We start from the raw sequence: 23,542 nt of genomic DNA on the forward strand, positions 1-23,542 counted from the left end.
TAAGGAGAGACCTGTCATTCCAAGGCAGCGGGCGGGGAGAAGCCGCTGGGGACCAAACCTGAGAAAAACAGTTTAAATCGCCATCGGGGAGCGAACAGCACTGAAGAGTAGTTGGACAGTCGGGTGCCCAGCGGTTTCTGCTCACTCACGGTCAGCATCCATTTAAGTTGATAATTAATTTTGTATGGTCTGTAACTGATGTTATAAATATCAAAATGACCCTTGGCAGAAAAAAAAGGTTTCACGACGCTTTGTTTATTTAAAGAATACCCTGGAAATGTTTCTTGTCTTTTCCAAAAAGTTCATATAGCCAGTATTGCTAAGAGAACATGTCTAGCAATAATTGTTTGACAATAATCCTGTAAGGAAATAAGCAACTCCGTTTCAAATGGAACAAAAAACAAATGGTTACAAACGGGTTAATTTTTCAGACTTCAAAAGGAAACCGATCCAGTTGCAATCAATTTTTCAGTGGACCAAAAAGATATTACTGCACAACTTTTTTGTCCTGTTAAGATAACAGATTACTGCTGGATTCATTTCAATCAAATGATTGGTCATGTGAACTCTGCCTAATCATTTGTGCCACACCGGTAACTCGCAGACCTCTTTGTGGTCCTACCCACTGCATTCACTACTCTGCTCCTCCCAGTGTCAGGCAGTCTAGACCGAGTTGCCTCTTGTAGCATTCCCAACACTTCTGCACCATCCTGCTCTATCCACCTGGCTACCTGGAGATGCTGCCAGACTCTGCAGAACATGGCAGGGTTAAATTCCTGCAGAAATTTGCTTCCCTGGCTTATACTCTGCCAGCAGGGGAAATATTAAGCAGGTCCTCCCTCCACACCTTGCCTGAACTTTTAGGTTCGAGTTTGCAGTCTTCTAATTCCTTGTCAAGGTGTTTTCCCGTTTAAACAAGCGGGGCCGGTAACAGGAGAGACTAGTCATTCTGTCTGATCTCTCCGCTCCTGACCCCAGCTTCGTATTTTTATCCTGTGCTGCCTGCCCCTGCCCTGTCTGACTACGTCTCTGTCTTTGCACTCTGTACCTAGTGTTCTGCCTCTGATTCGTCGGGCAGATGCTGCAGGTCCGGGACCGACCTGGCGTGGCACCTGGTGGATACCTTAATGGCTAATCCTATCCTAGCTATCACAGTCTCTGACTAAAACAAGGTGGCCACTTAGTCACACCCTGCAGGGTAAGCCCAGCCAGTGGTGCAGTGGTCCGCCATCAGGGTTTGAAATAGATCAGGTACACAAATATCTTGATTAATTTCAAATTGATGAAAAACTTGTGCACTTTAAAACTGACCCTATTTAACAAAAAATATCCATCAGCAATCAATCAGTTTTAGTTTTTAGCCAGACAAAAAAAAAAAAAAAAAAAAAAAAGAGTTGTGCAAACTTAAGAACATTCCCACGCCCCAACCTAAACAACCTTACTGCTGAATCTGGCAACAAAGTAATGTAGTCGGGAGCACTTTACCTCCTGTTCCAGATCTGCATACTCCTTTACTCTCTCCACCGCCACAATATTTGTCTCCAGTTCTGATGACATTCTTACCAACCAGTTAAGGTATGTTGTCACCTAGGAAGGAATATTGAAAAAAATAAAAACATTTTCCAAGACATTATGGAGGGACAGGGGGGATACGGAGCGAGTCGGTGCATACATTCTTCAAAGGGTTCGGCTCTACTTTTGGAATAAAGCCAGCTCTGTAAATCAGATCATCAGCACAAACCCAGCATAGTAACCTCGTAAGCGGTGGCTGGCCAAACCTGTTCCCTGGAGCGTTGGCTGTGTGAGGCATATCGGCAGAAAGCAGGGGCATATCGGCAGAAAGCAGGGGCATATCGGCAGACAGCAGGGGCATATTGGCAGACAGCAGGGGCATATCGGCAGACAGCAGGGGCATATCGGCAGACAGCAGGGGCATATCGGCAGACAGCAGGGACATATCGGCAGACAGCAGGGACATATCGGCAGACAGTGTTTGCCCCCTTCCCGATTTCTTATTCTTTTGCATGTTCGTCACACGTAAATATTTCAGATCACCAAATTTAAATAGTCGACAAAGATCACACAAGTAATCACAAAATGCAGTTTATAAATTAAGGTCTTTATTGTTAAAGGGAACCTGTCACCCCGAAATTCGCGGGTGAGGTAAGCCCACCGGCATCAGGGGCTTATCTACAGCATTCTGTAATGCTGTAGATAAGCCCCCGATGTTACCTGAAAGAGGAGAAAAAGACGTTCGATTATACTCACCCAGGGGCGGTCCCGCTGCTGGTCAGGTCGGATGGGCGTCTCCGGTCCGCTGCGGCGTCTCCTATCTTCATTACAAGACATTCTCTTCTGATCTTCAGCCACGGCTCCGGCGCAGGCGTACTTTGCTCTGCCCTGTTGAGGGCAGACAAAGTACTGCAGTGCGCAGGCGCCGGGCCTCTGACCTTTCTGGCGCCTGCGCACTGCAGTACTATCCTCTGCCCTCAACAGGGCAGAGCAAAGTACGCCTGCGCCGGAGCCGTGGCTGAAGATCAGAAGAGAATGTCTTGTAATGAAGATAGGAGACGCCGCAGCGGACCGGAGACGCCCATCCGACCTGCCCAGCAGCGGGACCGCCCCTGGGTGAGTATAATCTAACGTCTTTTTCTCCTCTTTCAGGTAACATCGGGGGCTTATCTACAGCATTACAGAATGCTGTAGATAAGCCCCTGATGCCGGTGGGCTTACCTCACCCGCGATTTTCGGGGTGACAGGTTCCCTTTAAGGGAAAAAGAAATCCAAACCTATAGGGCTCTGTGTGAAAAATGAATTGCACCCTAAACCTAATAACTGGTTGGGCCACACTTAACAGAAACTGCAATCAAGTCATGGCGATCACTGGCAATGAGTCTTTTACAACGCTCTAGAGGAATTTGGGCCCACCTATGTTTGGAGAATTGTTGTTCAGCCACATTGGAGGGTTTCTGAGCATGAATCGCCTTTTTAAAGTCATGCCACAGAATCTCAATAGGATTGAGGTCAGGACATTGACTAGGCCACTCTAAAGTCTTAATTTTATTTTTCTTCAGCCATTCAGAGGTGGACTTGAAGGGGTGTTTCAGATCATTGTCCTGCTACATAACCCAAGTGCGCTTCAGCATGAGGTCACGAACAGATAGCCGGACATTTTCCTTCAGGATTTTTTGGTAGACAGCAAAATTCATGGTTCCATTTACCACAGCAAGTCTTCCAGGTCCTGACGCAGCAAAACAGCCTCAGACAATCACAAATCACCACCATATTTTACTATTGGTATGATGTTCCTTTTTTGAAATTCTCGGTTTCTTCTACTCCAGATGTAAAGGGAAATACACCTTCCAAAAAGTTCAACTTCTGTCTCTTCAGTCCACAGGGTATTCTCCCTGTGGACCATTTGAAGGATGTGTTCCCAATGAGGTGATGGAGAAAAAAGGATTTTTGTGTACTCACCGTAAAATCCTTTTCTCCGAGCCAATCATCGGGGGACACAGCACCCACCCTGTTAGTCTTTTGGCTTGCGCTTATTTTTCTTTAATTTGATGTGTTGTACTCCATGTTAATGATCTCCTACTGCTTTTGCACTGAACTGGTTCTCTGGGAGCCAGCAGCAGGGTGTACACTGCAGAGGAGGAGTTAACTCTTTGTTTCAACTTAGTGTCAACCTCCTAGTGGCAGCAGCATAACACCCATGGTCCTGTGTCCCCCAATGATTGGCTCGGAGAAAAGGATTTTACGGTGAGTACACAAATTCCTATTTTTAAATAAAGGTCTTTATTATTAAAGGGAAGGCGCCACAAGTTTTCATGCAGTTTTTTTTGTGAAATTAGGCTTAAAATGGTTATTAAAATGTATTAATGCAATGTTTGCAAACATTTCTATATGAAAAATATTATATCTTTTTGTACAAATTATATAATTACCACTAGGGGGAGCATTTTCCGTTTTAGACCTCAAGCAGCTATAGTAAGACTCACCAGCTTTACTGTTCGCAGCAATATTGGGGCAGACTACTCCCCAGCCAAGGAGACTGCCATCGGTAGTCACCACTAGCCATTAAACCGGAAGAAAGGATTTCTCCTGGAAGAGAAAAGACATCATTGTCCACCACCTGAGAGGTTGTCTGACCCGCCGTGGCTAGCGGCATTGGCGATCGAGGGAGAAAGGGTTCATGCAGGGGGAGGGGGAAAGAGATTCAGCTGAACGAAAAATGACTTCTATTGCTGCCACCATTTTTCCCCAGTGCCCTTATGGCAAACCGGATAGAATGACGGAATGAGTGGCTCAGTGCGCCGGCTCCTTGTTGAAGGGCTCAGACCTTGTCTTGAGGGAGAATCACTAACACTCGGAGGAATCCAGGGTCATTCCTAAAAAGGATATCCACTGGGCTGGAACGAGGGAAGACGTGTATATGTTTCTCAGCGAGCTCAGGTGAGGAAGAGTATCGCCAGTGATGCAAAGGCACATTGCGCAGTCCTGGAAGGGCAGACCCCTGATGAGAAGGTCGTCTGAGTAGGGCAGAACGATCACACCCCGAGAGTGCAAGATGGACATGATGGGCGTCATGACCTTCGAGAGCACTATGTGCACTGAAAATGCTGTTCGGGAACGGTGAAGTACAGGAATGTCTAGGGAGGTGAAAATCGGAATATCGAGGAAAACATCCCGTGTCGATGGATGCTAGAAATGCCCCTATTTTATTGACGGGATCATATCCCACCAAGGATCATGCAAACTCAAGATTCCAGCGCTGCAAGGCTGTAGTGCTAACTGCTGAACGAACGTGTTGCATTAGAGATGGAGGAATCATCCGAGTCAGGCCGGCGAAGACCCTGACTGAATCGTGAAGGAACTGTAGCGCTGTGACCAGTGACGCCATGGCTGTGACAGCGACGAAACCTGCTCGGGGGAGTATGGTGCAGTCTAGATTCCAGCCCCAGCAAAATGAGGCTGTACCACAGAATACCCCATGACCCGTTAACCACATGTATCCTTTCCAGGGAAAACCAATGGGGCCTCAGGGTCAGAGCACTTAACCATGATTGTTGCCCAATGGTGCTGCAGGTCCGATAGACTATGGTGGAATTTTGATCCCAGGACCCCATGCAGCCAAAGTAATGACCGAACTTCAAACAGGTTCGAGTAGAACCCCTTGAGCCCTTTGTGAATCTATGGTGTCCGAAGAAGGGTTTGTTCTTGACACCAAAAAGACGTGTCCGAAAAAGGATCATCTAAGCCTTGCTGCGGAGGAAATTTGCTCTTTCCTCCCATAGCATCAGAGACAAGCTGAACCAGCTTCACTCTAAATAAAACAGCCACTCTGGTAAGGAGGAGATCGCAGAGACTTTTTGCACACAAGAGTCAGTTTTCTATTCACTGAGCCATAATGTCCTTATGTGATTGCATTTGCTGCTGTTAGTGCAGCGTAGCTAGCCGCATCCGAAGAGGCGTCCAGGAGACCATGGCTTTAGCTACCCCAGCCACGGCAAACAATGGATAGTGCTGAACCTGAGGCCTCAAAGACGGAGCGAGCCAGATTCTCTGACAGTCCGTGGGTGAAGATCCATCCGGCCCGGACAGAAGGATTCCGAATACTGGACCAAATACTGGCGGGTTCACAGCAGGAGATTCAGCTCAATCTTTCCGCAGATGTGCTGAACCAGGGGGGTACCACGCCTCAAGAGGCTGCCGACCTTGAGGCACTTATCAGGTTGCTCTCAGCGCCAGTTACGTATAACCCAGACCTCCGGGTAAATGCTGTATGAGGGTGATTAGTAGTAATGGGCGAGTACTTGTTGCTCGGGCTTTCCAGAGAACGCTCAGGTGACCTCCGAGTATTTATGACTCCTCGGAGATTTAGTTTTCATGCGGCAGTTGAATGATTTACAGCTACTAGCCAGGCTGAATACATGTGGGGGTTGCCTGGTTGCTAGGGAATCCCCACATGTAATCAAGTACGCTAGTAGCTGTAAATCATTCAGCTGCTGCAAGGAAAACTAAATCTCCGAGCAGTCATAAATACTTGGGAGGTCACTCGAGCATGCTCGGGAAAACCCGAGCAACGAGTATACTCGCTCATCACTAGTGATTAGTCCTCTTGAAGGGCACTGTGTTCTGGGACAGAACCGCAATCCTCGTCAACCTTTAGAGTCTGATTGACGGCCTCAATAAGCGAGTCCCCCATTTTCTTGAACTCTGGTGAGTGTAGATCCAGGAAAACATCCAATTTAAACTCAGTCATGTTCTGCAAATCTCTGGTGAGGGAGACCAGGAAACAGAGCTCACGGACGCCAAGGCCTGAAATTGCTCGGGTAATCATACCACGGATCTGATTTCTAGACACCTGTATGTTTCTAGAATACTTGCGGCCCCTGCTAGCCGATGACTCGTGTGTAGGAGACTATCCATTTATATCAGACCTGCTCACGCTCCGATCCACAGAGGAATCACGGAGGGATTCAATCTCCTTGGCCAGAGAAGCCAGATTGCTTCAGTGACGCAGCCCACTCAGGGGAACTAGGTACACTGGGATTGGGGCAGCGGAGAGCTCCTGAATGCATTTGAGGTCGCAGGCTTTGCAAATTAAATAAAGGTACCTTCACACTAAACAACTTCACAACGATATCGCTAGCGATCAGTGACGTTGCAGCGTCCTGGCTAGCGATATCGTTGTGTTTGACACGCAGCAGCGATCAGGCCCCTGCTGTGCCATCGTTGGTCGCTGCAGAAAGTCCAGAACTTTATTTCGTCGCTGGACTCCCTGCAGACATCGCTGGATCGGTGTGTGTGACGCCGATTCAGCGAGGTCTTCACTGGTAACCAGGGTAAACATCGGGTTACTAAGCGCAGGGCCACGCTTAGTAACCCGATGTTTACCCTGGTTACCAGCGTAAAAGTAAAAAAAACAAACTACATACTTACCTTCAGCTGTCTGTCCCCGGCGCTCTGCTTCTCTGCACTCCTCCTGCATCCTGTGTCAGCGACGGCCAGCCGGAAAGCAGAGCGGTGACGTCACCGCTCTGCTTTCCGGCCGCTGTGCTCACAGTGAGTGCAGGAAAGCACAGCGCCGGGGACAGACAGCGGAAGGTAAGTATGTAGTGTTTGTTTTTTTTACTTTTACGATGGTAACCATGGTAAACATTGGGTTACTGTCATTGCGCCTTTGCAGCCGGCGGGAGCATTTCCAGGAAGAGAAGTGGGGGGGAAGGGGGCGAGAAAAGTGAGCACTCCTGTCCCAGGCAAGAAGCGCCAGAAAAGTGGGTGGGTGCGGCTTCCGGGAACCTACACATCGGCCGAAGCCGGGGGCTAAATTTTTCGGCACCCTCGCTGCCAGAATGAGCCCCCTTGCCAGCGTTGCCCCAGACAGCCTGTCCAGAGCCCTCCAGCCCCAGCACTTACCCGGAGAAGCTGCTGGGTGGCAGGTAACCCAGCTGTGTGCGCCAGGTGCTGAAGTCTCCTTGCTGCTGCTGCTGGTCTTGGGATAAAGGGATCACCCTCAATCCACCATCTCTAATAGGGAGGTGGAGAGGGACTGTCCGCCTCCTTGTACCATCCGCTTTAACAGTGGTGGTGCAGTGGGGGCTGCTTGGATGCCACGAAGTGGGCCTCTGTAGATCCAAAGGGTTAATCACCTAGGATGGGACAGCGCTAAATGTCCAGCAATAGGCCTGGCTGCGGAAGAGGGTACGTGGAGGTGACACTCCATGTGCTCATATGTTCAGGGTGGTGGGGACATCAGTACCCTTGAAAGGCTCAGTCGCCCCTAAGAATCAGCTCAGGCGTGGCATGTCGCAGGAGAGGGTACAGAGAGGCGACACTCTCCGTGCTCGCCTATTGATGGTTTGGAGAGATCTGAACCTTGAAAGGATCCGACGCCCCTTAGTTGTAGAAAGTAAAATCAAAAATGTAAATAAAGAGTTTTGGGTCTGAATAGCAGAACCGTCCGTGTGCCTCCTATGGACACTAGGCAAGAACTGGTTAGCTGAGAGCCAGCAGGAGGGTGTATACTGCAGGGGAGGAGCCGAGAGCCAGCAGGAGGGTGTATACTGCAGGGGAGGAGCCGAGAGCCAGCAGGAGGGTGTATACTGCAGGGGAGGAGCCGAGAGCCAGCAGGAGGGTGTATACTGCAGGGGAGGAGCCGAGAGCCAGCAGGAGGGTGTATACTGCAGGGGAGGAGCCGAGAGCCAGCAGGAGGGTGTATACTGCAGGGGAGGAGCCGAGAGCCAGCAGGAGGGTGTATACTGCAGGGGAGGAGCCGAGAGCCAGCAGGAGGGTGTATACTGCAGGGGAGGAGCCGAGAGCCAGCAGGAGGGTGTATACTGCAGGGGAGGAGCCGAGAGCCAGCAGGAGGGTGTATACTGCAGGGAAGGAGCTGAGAGCCAGCAGGAGGGTGTATACTGCAGGGGAGGAGCCGAGAGCCAGCAGGAGGGTGTATACTGCAGGGGAGGAGCCGAGAGCCAGCAGGAGGGTGTATACTGCAGGGGAGGAGCTAACTTCCTTTGTATCACTTAGTGTCAGCCTCCTAGTGGCAGCAGCATACACCCATGGGCCGTGTCCCCCAATGAAGCGAAGGAGAAACTGCATTTTGTGTTTACGTGTGTTATCTTTGTCTAATATTTCCATTTGTTTGTTGATCGGAAACATTTAAGCTTGACAAATGCAAAAGAACAAGAAATCAGGAAGGGGGGGGGGGGCAAACATTTTCACACAATTGTATTACATCATATTTTAAATAACATATTACTAACATGTTAGAATATGTTAAATGTGTAACTATATACAGTGCTTTGCGAAAGTATTCGGCCCCTTGAACTTTTCAACCTTTTCCCACATATCATGCTTCAAACAAAGATACCAAATGTAAATTTTTGGTGAAGAATCAACAACAAGTGGAATCCAAAACAAGAAAAAGTGAATGGCACGGAGAAGCGCAATTTACCCACTGGTATCACAGGGTGGACTCCAAATCACAGACACATTTCAGTGATACATTCACATTGTTGAAGGTGCTTGCTGAAGAAAACACATGAAGAAATCCCATGAAGAAGAAGAAATAGCAGCAACACTTCCGGTGTTTCTGATAAATAACCTTTGTCCTTTATTTCTCAAAGAATTGCATGGACAAGGTGGTACGGGTAGGATACATGCAGGTTATGCAGGCAAAATAGGACAGGACGACGGCCGTTTCGCGTTGTTCACGCTTCCACGGGTCCAGCACATACCACCTTGTCCATGCAATTCTTTGAGAAATTAAGGACTAAGGTTATTTATCACAAACACCAGAAGTGTTGCTGCCATTTATTCTTCTTCATGGGATTTCAACAACAAGTGGAACACAATTGTGAAGTTGAATGAAATTTATTGGTTATTTTAAATTTTTGTGGAAATTCAAAAACTGAAGAGTGGGGCGTGCAATATTATTCGGCCACTTTACTTTCAGTGCAGCAAACTCACTCCAGAAGTTCATTGTGGTTCTCTGAATGATCCAATGTTGTCCTAAATGCCTAATGACGATAAATATAATCCACCTGTGTAATCAAGTCTCCGTATAAATGCACCTGCTCTGTGATAGTCTCAGGGTTCTGTTTCAAGCACAGAGAGCATCATGAAGACCAAGGAACACAACAGGCAGGTCTGTGATACTGTTGTGGAGAAGTTTATAGCCGGATTTGGATACAAAATGATTTCCAAAACTTTAAACATCCCAAGGAGCACTGTGCAAGTGATCATATTGAAATGGAAGGAGTATCATACCACTGCAAATCTACCAAGACCCGGCCGTCTCTCTAAACTTTCATCTCAAACAAGGAGAAGACTGATCAGAGATGCAGCCAAGAGGCCCATGATCACGCTGGATGAACTGCAGAGATCTACAGCTGCGGTGGGACAGTCTGTCCATAGGACAACAATCAGTCGTACACTGCGCAAATCTGGCCTTTATGGAAGAGTGGCAAGAAGAAAGCCATTTCTCAAAGATATCCATAAAAGTGTGGTTTAAAGTTTGCAACAAGCCACCTGGGAGACACACCAAACATGTGGAAGAAGGTGCTCTGGTCAGAAGAAACCAAAATTGAACTTTTTGGCAACAATGCCAAACGAGATGTTTGGCGTAAAGGCAACACAGCTCATCACCCTGAACACACCATCCCCACTGTTAAACATGGTGGTGGCAGCATCATGGTTTGGGCTTGCTTTTCTTCAGCAGGGACAGGGAAGATGGTTAAAATTGATGGGCAGATGGATGGAGCCAAATACAGGACCATTCATGAAGAAAACCTGTTTGAGTCTGCAAAAGACCTGAGACTGGGACGGAGGTTTGACTTCCAACAAGACAATTATCCCAAACAAAGCAAAATCTACAATGGAATGGTTCACAAATAAATGTATCCAGGTGTTAGAATGGCCAAGTCAGAGTCCAGACCTCAATCCAATCGAGAATCTGTGGAAACAGCTGAAAACTGCTGTTCACAAACAATCTCCTTCAAACCTCACTGAGCTCGAGCTGTTTGAAATTCTTGCCCATTCTTCCTTGGCAGTCTCTGGATGTACAAAACTGATAGAGACATACCCCAAGCGACTTGCAGCTGTAATCGCAGCAAAAAGCGGCGCAACAGAGTATTAAGTTAAAGGGGCCGAATAATATTGCACGCCCCACTTTTCAGTTTTTGATTTTCCACAAAAATTTAAAATAACCTATACATTTTGTTCAACTTCACAATTGTGTTCCACTTGTTGATTCTTCACCAAAAATTTACATTTGGTATCTTTATGTTTGAAGCATGATCTGTGGGAAAAGGTTGAAAAGTTCCAGGGGGTCGAATACTTTCGCAAGGCACTATTTTGAACCTTTAGAACACTGCACTTGTCCGTTTGTAAGGACCATAAATAACTTATCAAAATTAAAATCATAATGAATTAGAGGATAGAAATAGCAATACACTCATTGGTTCATTTGTATCAGGAATCTTATCTCATGAGTTTGGAAACCCATCAAGGTCTATAACGTGAAATTGAGGAAGTTAAATCATTGGGAGAGGAGTGCGTCAGAGGCGATTCCTCTATTCCTATACATCCTATTCTCATACACTATTCTATTATTCACCATCTTTTTCCATTGATTGATCGTTGAGCTGTTGTGGCATCTTACATGGATTGCTGCTGATTTACATTGTCCGTCCTGTTCAGACCCCTGAGGATTACATCCTGAGCACACACCGCCATCAATCATCCCAAATGCTACATTGTCAAAGCCAAAAATGCCCTGTCGTATATACAGAATGTAACCAGAAGCAAACGGAGGATTATAATAAAAGTGGCAGGAATCAGTTTAAATAGCACTAGAGATTCACCATGACACCAAGCAGGTGCATTGAGCACATACGGACTCACTGGACTGGCAGAACCTAACCTCACCATGTTAGCGATAGATAGGATAATTATATAGAATGGACTTCTCCAATAAAACCGAACTATATGGCAGAGGCGATTGTAATGGTTTTACCTGTAACGCATAAGAAACGGAGAGTCCGACTAATCCAGGGCTGAGCGTAAACCTCGATATGACAGCAAACAGGGAGGCAAAGAGGACTATACAGTTTCCTACAAATTCCAGTCTTATCGCCAACCACCTGAGAACAGAGAAGACGGTACAGAACTGAATATAGGGCTATTTAAATGGAATCTGTCAGCAAGTTTTAGCTATGTAATCTGAGGACAGCACGAGGTAAGGGATGAGACCTTGATCTCAGGGATGTGTCACTTATTAGACTGTGTGCTGTTTCAATACAATGGGTGTTTTATCAGCAAGGAGATTATCACTTCCAGACTGGTGCCCTCCTGAATCCTGGTCCAACTCCGCCCCCTGTACTGATTAGTAGCTCACTGTCACTATACAATGTACACAGAAAGCTGTGGTATGGGCCACAAAGGTCAGCTTCCTGAGCTCTGCTACATCTACAAACTCTGTGACACATTACTGGAATCAGGGTCTCCTTTCTTACATTACGCAGCTCTAAGATGAGGCAGCCAAACCTGGTGACAGATTCCTTTTTTAATATAATTAGAAAATCATAATTGAATACATGGTATAAAATAATTCTGCAGGAGGCTCCGCATTCAGGACTCTAGTCTACTAACCTAAGAAGGAAAACAGCAGGAGTCTGTTACCTCCACTGAACTTAGACGGGTTGTCCACCTTTGGAAACAGTTTCTTCTTTATTTAAATTAATGTATTTGGGGCTAAAATTCATTTTTTTGCAATTTCTTTTGATAAAATGTTTTTTTTTTCTGCACAGTTTGCCTTCTATAGCCTATGGTTTGCACGGTCTACTAATGGCTGTGGAATGAGTTAACTGAGAATCCATCAGTGACTTAGTACTTAGAGTCTGATGGGAGAGTTTGTAACGCAGGCACCAGTTCAGTGGCTCCGTTGGGGCTTGCTTCCGAACCCCCCCTCCACCAAAAAAAACGAGACGAGACTCGGGTGTATGTGCCGACAAGCCCATAGACTACAATGGTGCTGGCAGAGCCATCGTGCGCTCCGACGTGCATCATTTTCGGCCGTGTACGCCTACTGGAGGCGGACACCTATACGCAGTCTACTAGGTCTGGTCTTTCTGAGCTCCTTGCAGTTGATTTATGACCACAGACAGGATGAATGTTTTTGTTTCCCGGAACAAACGGTTCAAAGATTTAATAAAAAAAGTTAAATTAATGCATTAGCGCTGCCACTTATAAACAGAGGCTTAATGTTGCGTAGGCTGACGTACTTCTCGTCCACGTGTGTAAAACCAGTGCTCATTACAACCAATATGTTGCCATGCGCTAAAAACCTCCCATGATCAACATTAGTCTGATGAGCCTCACCCATCAGTGATCCCCGACGATGGAGGACAATACGCGTCGGATAGGAACATTAACGCTCCCTTTTTGCCTTGACCAGAGCCTGTAGCTAGTGACGTCACAGGTGTGCAGGGCGGAATTCAGAAACTAATGTCTGAGTGAGCGTCACTGGCTGGCACATCGCCGACATTGTTACATACATCCAGCATATTGCAGAGCACTGTATTACACAAGATTTCATAAAACCCAATTGCAAAAATAATTTTAAACCCCCCAAATACATTGTTCCCAAAAGTTGACAACCCCATCAACGTAGAGAGCTACACAGAAGTGCGACCACCACCTCTTCATTCATTCTTCTCGATACAGCGGCCACCTTATCAGACAGGACAGGACCCCTGTTCTCATACGTGAGTTCCAAATGGGCCATAAATGTCCAACATTAAAAATACAATAAAACGTAGGAATTTTTTTGCACGCAAATCTTTTTGCTGAGTTTCTGGAGCAGAAACTAAGCGGAAAATCCTCTTCAAAAACCTGGAGGCTCTGCTCAGAATCTGCGCTGAAAACTCTGCAAAAATACTGTGCGCTAGTGATGAGCAAAGGTATTATCAGAGCATGCTCGGGTGCTATCAGAGACTTCAGCGTGCTCAAAAACTATGTTCAAGTCCCCGCGGATGAATGTCAACAGCCACAGCACATGCAGTGATTGCCGAACAGCCACGAGACATGCAGCCGCAGGGACTCAAACATAGTATTCAAAAGCATGCCGAAGAGAGTCTGTTGGCACCCGAGCATGCTCAGATAACACCTTATCCCAGCACGCTTGCTCATCCCTACTGTGTGAACATAGCATAGAGAACAATGGTTGGGACATACCGGTTGGAGACAATGCTGGGGTAATATGCCCTCTGATTCTCGTCCACTCTGAAGTCACTAATCTGGATGAACTGTTTCTGCTCCCCAAATGCCCGGATCACACTGGCACCTAATAGGGTCTCATTGAAGTGGGAATAAACTGGAGATCGGCTGACTGACTCTAATCTCTTCAGCTGTCGGGATGTTGCTACATAAAACCTCTAAAAATGGAAAGGGGGAAAAAAAAAGGAACATTAGAAGAAATTGTTCTACCAAAAACAATCATCATCCCTGACTAGTACTCACCTGTACAAAAAAGTAGAGTAGACCCAACGGTGGAATCATCACTGCGACTATTGGGGTTGCCAGGAGAATGATGATGCACGCTCCGATCACATTGAATAATGATCCCATGAACATCTTGATGATCTGTGGAATCATGGAGTCAATCGTGTCCATCTCCTTGGAGAAACGATTTACAAGATTCCCGCTTGGTGTCCGTTCAAAGAATCCCATAGGAAAGCGGAGGACATTGTGGAGCAGGTCCATGTGGAGATAGCGGGAGGCAAGGACGCCCCCTAGTGAAACCGTCGTAGAGTATCCAAAGACAGCGATGCCTGCAATAAAACACCTTGTTCACATCTCCCCAATAGTAAAAACAAAATCATTATTGTACTTCCCGCATAAATGATCCCATTCACATGAGAAAATCCTAGTTTCAGTTGCAGAAATTTTTGCCAAAAAAACCCTTACATTTTCAAAAATATATCTTCAACCCCTTCACCCATGAGCCTGTTTTCACCTTCATGATGGGGCAAAATTTTACAATTCTTCTATTTGACGTGCATCTATTTGTGAAAAAAAAAAAATCTGAAATTTGCAGAAAAGTGAAAATTTTGCAATTTTCAAACTTAACTCTGATTTAAGGGCATAAAAATGATGCCACAGAATAGTTAATAAATATCATTTCCCACATATCTAGTTTTCATCAGCACAATTTAAAAAAAAAATTGTTAGGAAGTTAAGGGTTAAAAATTTCTCATTTTTCCAATTTTTTTTTTTTTTAGGGACATTACATTTGAAGTGACTGAGGGGTCAGCAAATGCCTAAAACTGACACCAATTTAAAAAAACGCACCCCTCAAAGTGCTCAAAACCACATTAAAGAAGTTTGTTAACCCTTCATGTGATTCACAGGAACTGAAGCAATGTGGAAGGATATAATGAACATTAACTTTTTTTTTTTTTTCAGCAAAAATTGTGTTTTACTTTCACAAGGGTAACAATAGAAAATTGACTTCAAAATCTGTTGTGCTATTTCTCCTGAGTACACAGATATCCCATATGTGGGGAAAAACTACTGTTTGGGCGCATGGCAGAGTTCAGAAAGGAAGGAGCGCCAGTTGACTGGAATCAATAGCAGATGCCATGTTGAGTTTGGAGAGCCCCTGATGTGCCTTAACAGTGGAAACTTCCCACAAGTGAAACCATTTTGGAAACTAGACCCCTCAAGGAATTTATCTAGATGTGTGGTAAATGAAAAAACATAAATATAAATATATATATAGAAAATAGAATTGGAACAGCACAATTGCTCACCAGCGGGTGCCAGGCCTCCTGAGTAGAGTAGTCCAATCCTCTACCCAAAAATATACAAAAAGAAGAAAAAGAAGGCAGCACTCCAAATCCTTGTCAGGGTGAAGACAGTGAGGTTTATTCAGCCCACATCTCTGTGCGACGTTTCGGCTCACACTGAGCCTTTTTCAAGCAGTGAGTGGTACCAATAGCAGTGTTTTTATAGACATAATCTACAACCATTTACATAATTATTCAGTAAAACTTATGTACTTCATACATAAAAATTCAAATGTGTATATAAATATATTCTTCGTGCCATCATTAAAGTGCATAGTGCTAGTGTACAATACTATTATATATCCTCACACAGATTTTTGTCTCTCTTATTCTATACCTCTTTCTATTCATTATTTCATGTACTCATCATATGTTATTAATATTTCATATCTATAAGGTTACCTTCCCCTGCCGCCCACAGTGCACACCACATGGAGGACACAAGACGCCATTATCGGCGTTCCTTTCTCCTTACTGCGCATGTCCTAGCGTCACAGCACTCAGTCATAGCCTGTTAGCCAATACAAAGTCCCCTATAGTGACCTTCCACTTGCGCATGCGCACTCGGCTCCCATCCGTGCCGCAGCGCCATCTTGGTTGTGGTTTACTTCTATAAATTATTTATAATTTGTAAAAAACCTGCTTTTATCCAGCGGTACATATATTTACATTTACCTCCTACTATGCTTCACTATGTTCTGGGCTCATAGGCATTATGTGGCTTAATGGGTTTGCACTCTGGTAACGCGGACATAACCTTCTTCAGGCTACCCCCGCCCACCAATGTCCCTTCAGCTAGATTCCCGGCCTGTTACAGCCAGAAATCATCGCCAAACGATACATCTAGGTGCTATTAAATTGCCAAATGTCCATGTATATTTTGTAGGTCATCAGACTCAACTCTTTTTTATATTGCATTTCTTTTATTAAGGCTTTGTACTGACCGACAGCAATGACAAAATTATAGAAAATATAATAGTAATATTTTTGATAGTAATAATTTTGCGCAGAAAAATTCAATCTCAGCCTCCATGTGGTTATGCTCCATATATCGACAGGTTATGTTGTAACTCTTGATAGATGTGAGGATATATCTAGAAGAAAATAAAATCACATTTAAAATTGGAATAAAGTTATCATAACCCTATCCAAATATATAACTAGAAGTCCATATACATCTAACCCCCTAGGCATACTAATAACGGGGCTAATACATATTTGGTTGGATTTTAAATTCCACATTGAGTCCTTTTGGTTTTAACGTATTCAATTCATAGATCCATTTCAGTTCTTGTTTTTTTAGAAGGGAGACTCTGTCCCCTCCTCTTCTCTGAATGGGGATTTTGTCTATTATTCGGAATTTTAAGTCCTTTTCTTTATGTCCTAATTCCGTGAAATGTTTAGAGACCGGCAGGTCAAGTCGTTTTTTTCTAATTGAATGTCGGTGATTATTGATACGCACTTTTAGCTCGCACGTCGTCTCCCCTACGTACCACAATTTACATGGACATTCTAGCAAATATACTACATGATCGGAGTTACATGTTAAAAATTGCTTGATTGTGTACATTTTATTTGAATCTGGGTGTTTAAATACAGAGCCTTTCAACATGTGGGCACAATTCACACATGACAAACATGGGAAGCAACCTTTCTTACTTGTCCCAGTGATTGTTGTTTGACAACTATTTTTTAAAGAACCAATGTCTGACTTGACCACATGGTCTTTAATACTTTTGCCTCTGCGATATGAAAACAATGGGGGCTCCCTAAATTCTTTTATACTTGGTAGACAATTTCCCAGCATTCCCCAATGTTTTCTAATTATTTCTGCTATTCTACCACTTTCTTCCGTGTACTTCATTACACATGGTATTCTACTTAGAGTTTTTTTTGTTTTTTGTTCACTTCCCAATAATAATACTTTTCTATCCTTTTTCCGGACCATATCTTTTGCTCTGTTCATTATTTCTCGTGGGTAACCCCTCTTCATAAATTTCTTTACCAGGGTATCCATAACTCCATCTACATCCTCATCTTTTTTGACAATCCTACGCACCCTTAGTAGTTGGCTTAACGGGATTGATCTGACCATACTACGAGGGTGCTGGCTGTCATATGTTAATAGATTATTTCTATCTGTTTCTTTTACAAACAAAGTGGTTACTAGTTCTCCATCAGTCTGTCTAACCAAGACATCCAGGAACTGTAAATCTTTCTGAGAGGAGATTAATGTGAATTTAATGGTCTCATCGATTATGTTCAAATATTGATGGAAGTCCCCCATGGCGTCTTGTGTCCTCCATGTGGTGTGCACTGTGGGCGGCAGGGGAAGGTAACCTTATAGATATGAAATATTAATAACATATGATGAGTACATGAAATAATGAATAGAAAGAGGTATAGAATAAGAGACAAAAATCTGTGTGAGGATATATAATAGTATTGTACACTAGCACTATGCACTTTAATGATGGCACGAAGAATATATTTATATACACATTTTTATGTATGAAGTAATAAGTTTTACTGAATAATTATGTAAATGGTTGTAGATTATGTCTATAAAAACACTGCTATTGGTACCACTCACTGCTTGAAAAAGGCTCAGTGTGAGCCGAAACGTCGCACAGAGATGTGGGCTGAATAAACCTCACTGTCTTCACCCTGACAAGGATTTGGAGTGCTGCCTTCTTTTTCTTCTTTTTGTATATTTTTGGGTAGAGGATTGGACTACTCTACTCAGGAGGCCTGGCACCCGCTGGTGAGCAATTGTGCTGCTCCAATTCTATTTTCTATTTTTGTCTGGAAATGTATGCACAAATATGAACAATTACGTTGGTAATTTTTGCATAATCTACAACATAATTTTTTGCTTTGCAAGCCATTTTTTGTGTTCCATGGACAAAAGCACCATGGAACTAGGAGTATTTAATTATACACCTGAGGAGGAGGAACGGATACTTGGGAGCATTAATGGAGAAGCTATATTTTTGAGAACACCTACCACATTGGAGTTGAAACGCAAGTATGAAAGTGATGTGAAACGATTAACGAATCTACAACTACATATGATGACTCTGGGGCAGTATTATAAGGAAGGTAAAATCCCTAGGGGATTGAGATCAAATATACGTCCTAATCTTTTCCAAGGTAATGCGGTATATTGCTCCCGTTTTATGATGATCTCTAATAAATATGCATTGGACACTATTCTATTAAATATAGACATTTTGCAAGTAGAGACCAAGAAATTACAATTGAATATTGGAGAATCTGAGTGCAAGATAAAGGCATTGGTAACAGTGGAGGAGTGGAATGTATTTAAAGATAAAGTGGAGAAGGAGAGTGTTAAGTTGCGTAATGGTTTGGAAGAAATCAAAAGGAGAAAGTGGAATAGAGATCTGGAGGATTATGAAAGTGGACAGATATACACATGGCAGAAGGAGAATAGTAAACCTACTTGGAAAAAGAAAGGTGGTTGTGTGGACAAATATGAAAGGGGTGATAATATACCTATGATCAATAATAACATTATTCCCTATAGACCAGGACAGTACTATGGAAGGACAATCAAGCGCAAGAGGAGAGGAGGTAAACGCCACCGCCGGTACCAAAAGAAAACCAGAGAAGAACAGGTCACAGCCGCAGCGACAAGCAACGTCCAGGAAGAAGGATTAGAACTTGTGATCAATATATCAGATAAGGTATTAACCCCTCCGCAGGTCTCCATCCTTAGTAGAGGACTATCGTTTTCCCCTTGTTCACATACAAAGTGGTTTGATTTACGTATTGATATGGAGAGGTTCTTTAGGACAATCAAACTCAGAGAATGGTTCCAAGATAAGAATGTGATAAGTACAATAGGAAATAGCGAGTTTAGCTCTAAAAATCTGGGGCTGAGAAAAAGTGGTGATTTTGTGCCGCCTGTAAATTCTACCATTATAGATGCCTTTGAAAAAATAGTAAAAAGGGAAATTGAGGAAATTAGAGATGGTGTTTCTGACAAATTTAAACGACCGAATGTAACGAAAAAGAGGAATATGAGGCATTACAGGAGCTTGTCCATGATGACGACATCATAATTAAACCCGCGGATAAGGGGGGTGCTGTCGTCATCATGGACAGGTCCAAGTATATTACAGAAATCAATAGACAACTTATGGATGAAAATGTATATCAGAAATTAGAAAGTGATCCTAAATTTAACATAATGGAGGAGTTAAAAAGTTGCCTGATGCTTGGGAAAACAAAACAATTGATCAGGAATTGATGGACTATCTATATCTGGAATTCCCCAGGACTCCAGTGTTATACATAACCCCAAAGATTCATAAATCCTTGGTCGACCCACCTGGGCGACCAATAGTGTCAGGGGTGGATTCAGTTTTTAGTCGGATAGGCACATTTCTGGATAGGATTCTCAACCCCATTGCCAAAAAAGCAAGTTCATATATCAAAGATACTACTGACTTTTTAAATAAATTGGAGTCGGTTGAGTTGAGGGGGGAGGTGATTATGGCATCATTTGATGTCACCTCACTCTACACCTCAATCGAGCATACCTCTGGGATAAAAGCTGTTGAGAAAAAGTTGGATAGTATTGAAATATCAAACGCAGGCAAAGTATTCATAAGAAAACTATTGGAAATAATTTTGAATCGGAGCTATTTCCTGTTTGGAGATACATACTATACACAAAAACGCGGTACAGCGATGGGGGCCAATATGGCCCCCGCGTACGCAAACTTGGTCATGAGTGTCTTGGAGGAGGACCTCGTCTATGTGTCCCACCACTTCCGGCATGTGCTGGTGTGGTGGAGATACATAGACGATGTCTTCCTCCTATGGAGTGGCACAGAAAAAGAACTTGAGGACTTCCATCAATATTTGAACATAATCGATGAGACCATTAAATTCACATTAATCTCCTCTCAGAAAGATTTACAGTTCCTGGATGTCTTGGTTAGACAGACTGATGGAGAACTAGTAACCACTTTGTTTGTAAAAGAAACAGATAGAAATAATCTATTAACATATGACAGCCAGCACCCTCGTAGTATGGTCAGATCAATCCCGTTAAGCCAACTACTAAGGGTGCGTAGGATTGTCAAAAAAGATGAGGATGTAGATGGAGTTATGGATACCCTGGTAAAGAAATTTATGAAGAGGGGTTACCCACGAGAAATAATGAACAGAGCAAAAGATATGGTCCGGAAAAAGGATAGAAAAGTATTATTATTGGGAAGTGAACAAAAAACAAAAAAAACTCTAAGTAGAATACCATGTGTAATGAAGTACACGGAAGAAAGTGGTAGAATAGCAGAAATAATTAGAAAACATTGGGGAATGCTGGGAAATTGTCTACCAAGTATAAAAGAATTTAGGGAGCCCCCATTGTTTTCATATCGCAGAGGCAAAAGTATTAAAGACCATGTGGTCAAGTCAGACATTGGTTCTTTAAAAAATAGTTGTCAAACAACAATCACTGGGACAAGTAAGAAAGGTTGCTTCCCATGTTTGTCATGTGTGAATTGTGCCCACATGTTGAAAGGCTCTGTATTTAAACACCCAGATTCAAATAAAATGTACACAATCAAGCAATTTTTAACATGTAACTCCGATCATGTAGTATATTTGCTAGAATGTCCATGTAAATTGTGGTACGTAGGGGAGACGACGTGCGAGCTAAAAGTGCGTATCAATAATCACCGACATTCAATTAGAAAAAAACGACTTGACCTGCCGGTCTCTAAACATTTCACGGAATTAGGACATAAAGAAAAGGACTTAAAATTCCGAATAATAGACAAAATCCCCATTCAGAGAAGAGGAGGGGACAGAGTCTCCCTTCTAAAAAAACAAGAACTGAAATGGATCTATGAATTGAATACGTTAAAACCAAAAGGACTCAATGTGGAATTTAAAATCCAACCAAATATGTATTAGCCCCGTTATTAGTATGCCTAGGGGGTTAGATGTATATGGACTTCTAGTTATATATTTGGATAGGGTTATGATAACTTTATTCCAATTTTAAATGTGATTTTATTTTCTTCTAGATATATCCTCACATCTATCAAGAGTTACAACATAACCTGTCGATATATGGAGCATAACCACATGGAGGCTGAGATTGAATTTTTCTGCGCAAAATTATTACTATCAAAAATATTACTATTATATTTTCTATAATTTTGTCATTGCTGTCGGCCAGTACAAAGCCTTAATAAAAGAAATGCAATATAAAAAAGAGTTGAGTCTGATGACCTACAAAATATACATGGACATTTGGCAATTTAATAGCACCTAGATGTATCGTTTGGCGATGATTTCTGGCTGTAACAGGCCGGGAATCTAGCTGAAGGGACATTGGTGGGCGGGGGTAGCCTGAAGAAGGTTATGTCCGCGTTACCAGAGTGCAAACCCATTAAGCCACATAATGCCTATGAGCCCAGAACATAGTGAAGCATAGTAGGAGGTAAATGTAAATATATGTACCGCTGGATAAAAGCAGGTTTTTTACAAATTATAAATAATTTATAGAAGTAAACCACAACCAAGATGGCGCTGCGGCACGGATGGGAGCCGAGTGCGCATGCGCAAGTGGAAGGTCACTATAGGGGACTTTGTATTGGCTAACAGGCTATGACTGAGTGCTGTGACGCTAGGACATGCGCAGTAAGGAGAAAGGAACGCCGATAATGGCGTCTTGTGTCCTCCATGTGGTGTGCACTGTGGGCGGCAGGGGAAGGTAACCTTATAGATATGAAATATTAATAACATATGATGAGTACATGAAATAATGAATAGAAAGAGGTATAGAATAAGAGAGACAAAAATCTGTGTGAGGATATATAATAGTATTGTACACTAGCACTATGCACTTTAATGATAGCACGAAGAATATATTTATATACACATTTGAATTTTTATGTATGAAGTACATAAGTTTTACTGAATAATTATGTAAATGGTTGTAGATTATGTCTATAAAAACACTGCTATTGGTACCACTCACTGCTTGAAAAAGGCTCAGTGTGAGCCGAAACGTCGCACAGAGATGTGGGCTGAATAAACCTCACTGTCTTCACCCTGACAAGGATTTGGAGTGCTGCCTTCTTTTATATACATATATATATACATATATATGTGTGTATGTGTGTATATATATATATATATATATATATATATATATATATATATATATATATATATATATATATATATATATATATATATATATATATATATATATATATATACATATATATACACACACACACACGTTTCCCCCCCCCCATCCCCCCCGAGTACACAGGTACCCCCCAAATGTGGTTGAAAACTACTTTTCAGGCACAGTGTGGGAAAGGTAAGAAGCGCCATATTATAATGTAGATTTTACTGTTATGGTTTGCGGGTGTCATTATCCACTGGGAGAGCCCCTGAGGTGCAAGAACAGCAGAACATCCTGTGAGTGACCCCATTTTACAAACTACGCCTTTCAATGAATTCATTTAGGGATGCAGTGATCATATTGGCACCACAGGTGGGTCACAGAATTTTATACCACTGGGCAGTGAACAAAATAGGATTACATGTTTATACACCAAAATTATGTTTTAGTCCCAGATTTTCTATTTTCACAAGGGGAAATCGTTATAAATGGCACCAACATTTGTCCCATAATTTATGCTGAACATGCAAATACTCCAAATGTGGCTGCACAGCACTGCTTAGCCATATGGTGAGACTCTGGAGGGACAAAGCGCTATTTGAAACCTGGATTTTGTGGATTGATTTGAAGCTTTTATTGGGAACATGTTACATAGCATTTGGGATCACATTTATCCTGCGCTTTACACTGAGCACTTACCTCGAGGTTTCCATCTATATCTATGACTGACGTGAGATGAAATCCGAAGGCATCCATTCACTATAATGAGGCAGCAGAGTTACTCTGGACTCAATCTGGTCTCTATTCAGCGGTGTCCTTTTCAGAGTTGCACAAGACTGTGGCTGACGACAATTTTATTTTCGCCTAAACAGGCAAACACCATCAGATGACAGGTCGTATGGCTTCCACAGTGCCTCCATTTGCCTCATTATAGGAAATCTTCCAACAGGGGTTCCATCTGAATCACGCATTTCAGAGATTTACAGAGAAACCCTGGTGTAGACGCTCAACT

At 43.3% G+C, this 23,542-nt stretch overlaps 1 protein-coding gene across 2 annotated transcripts in view; it reads right to left on the minus strand.

Annotated features, from left to right (window-relative positions):
• ABCC1 (ATP binding cassette subfamily C member 1 (ABCC1 blood group)) overlaps window positions 1–23,542 on the minus strand; it is a 145,878-nt gene that overhangs the window by 23,878 nt on the left and 98,458 nt on the right. For both annotated transcript variants that reach the window (XM_069734092.1, XM_069734091.1), the window contains 4 exons: window positions 14,026–14,336; window positions 13,741–13,940; window positions 11,522–11,648; window positions 1,486–1,587 (listed from right to left, as the gene is read on the minus strand). In XM_069734092.1, the coding sequence (XP_069590193.1) occupies window positions 1,486–1,587; window positions 11,522–11,648; window positions 13,741–13,940; window positions 14,026–14,336 (740 nt within the window). The remainder of the gene's footprint in view (window positions 1–1,485; window positions 1,588–11,521; window positions 11,649–13,740; window positions 13,941–14,025; window positions 14,337–23,542) is intronic.

This window comes from Ranitomeya imitator, chromosome 7, assembly GCF_032444005.1.
Source record: "Ranitomeya imitator isolate aRanImi1 chromosome 7, aRanImi1.pri, whole genome shotgun sequence".
NCBI lineage: Eukaryota > Metazoa > Chordata > Amphibia > Anura > Dendrobatidae > Ranitomeya > Ranitomeya imitator.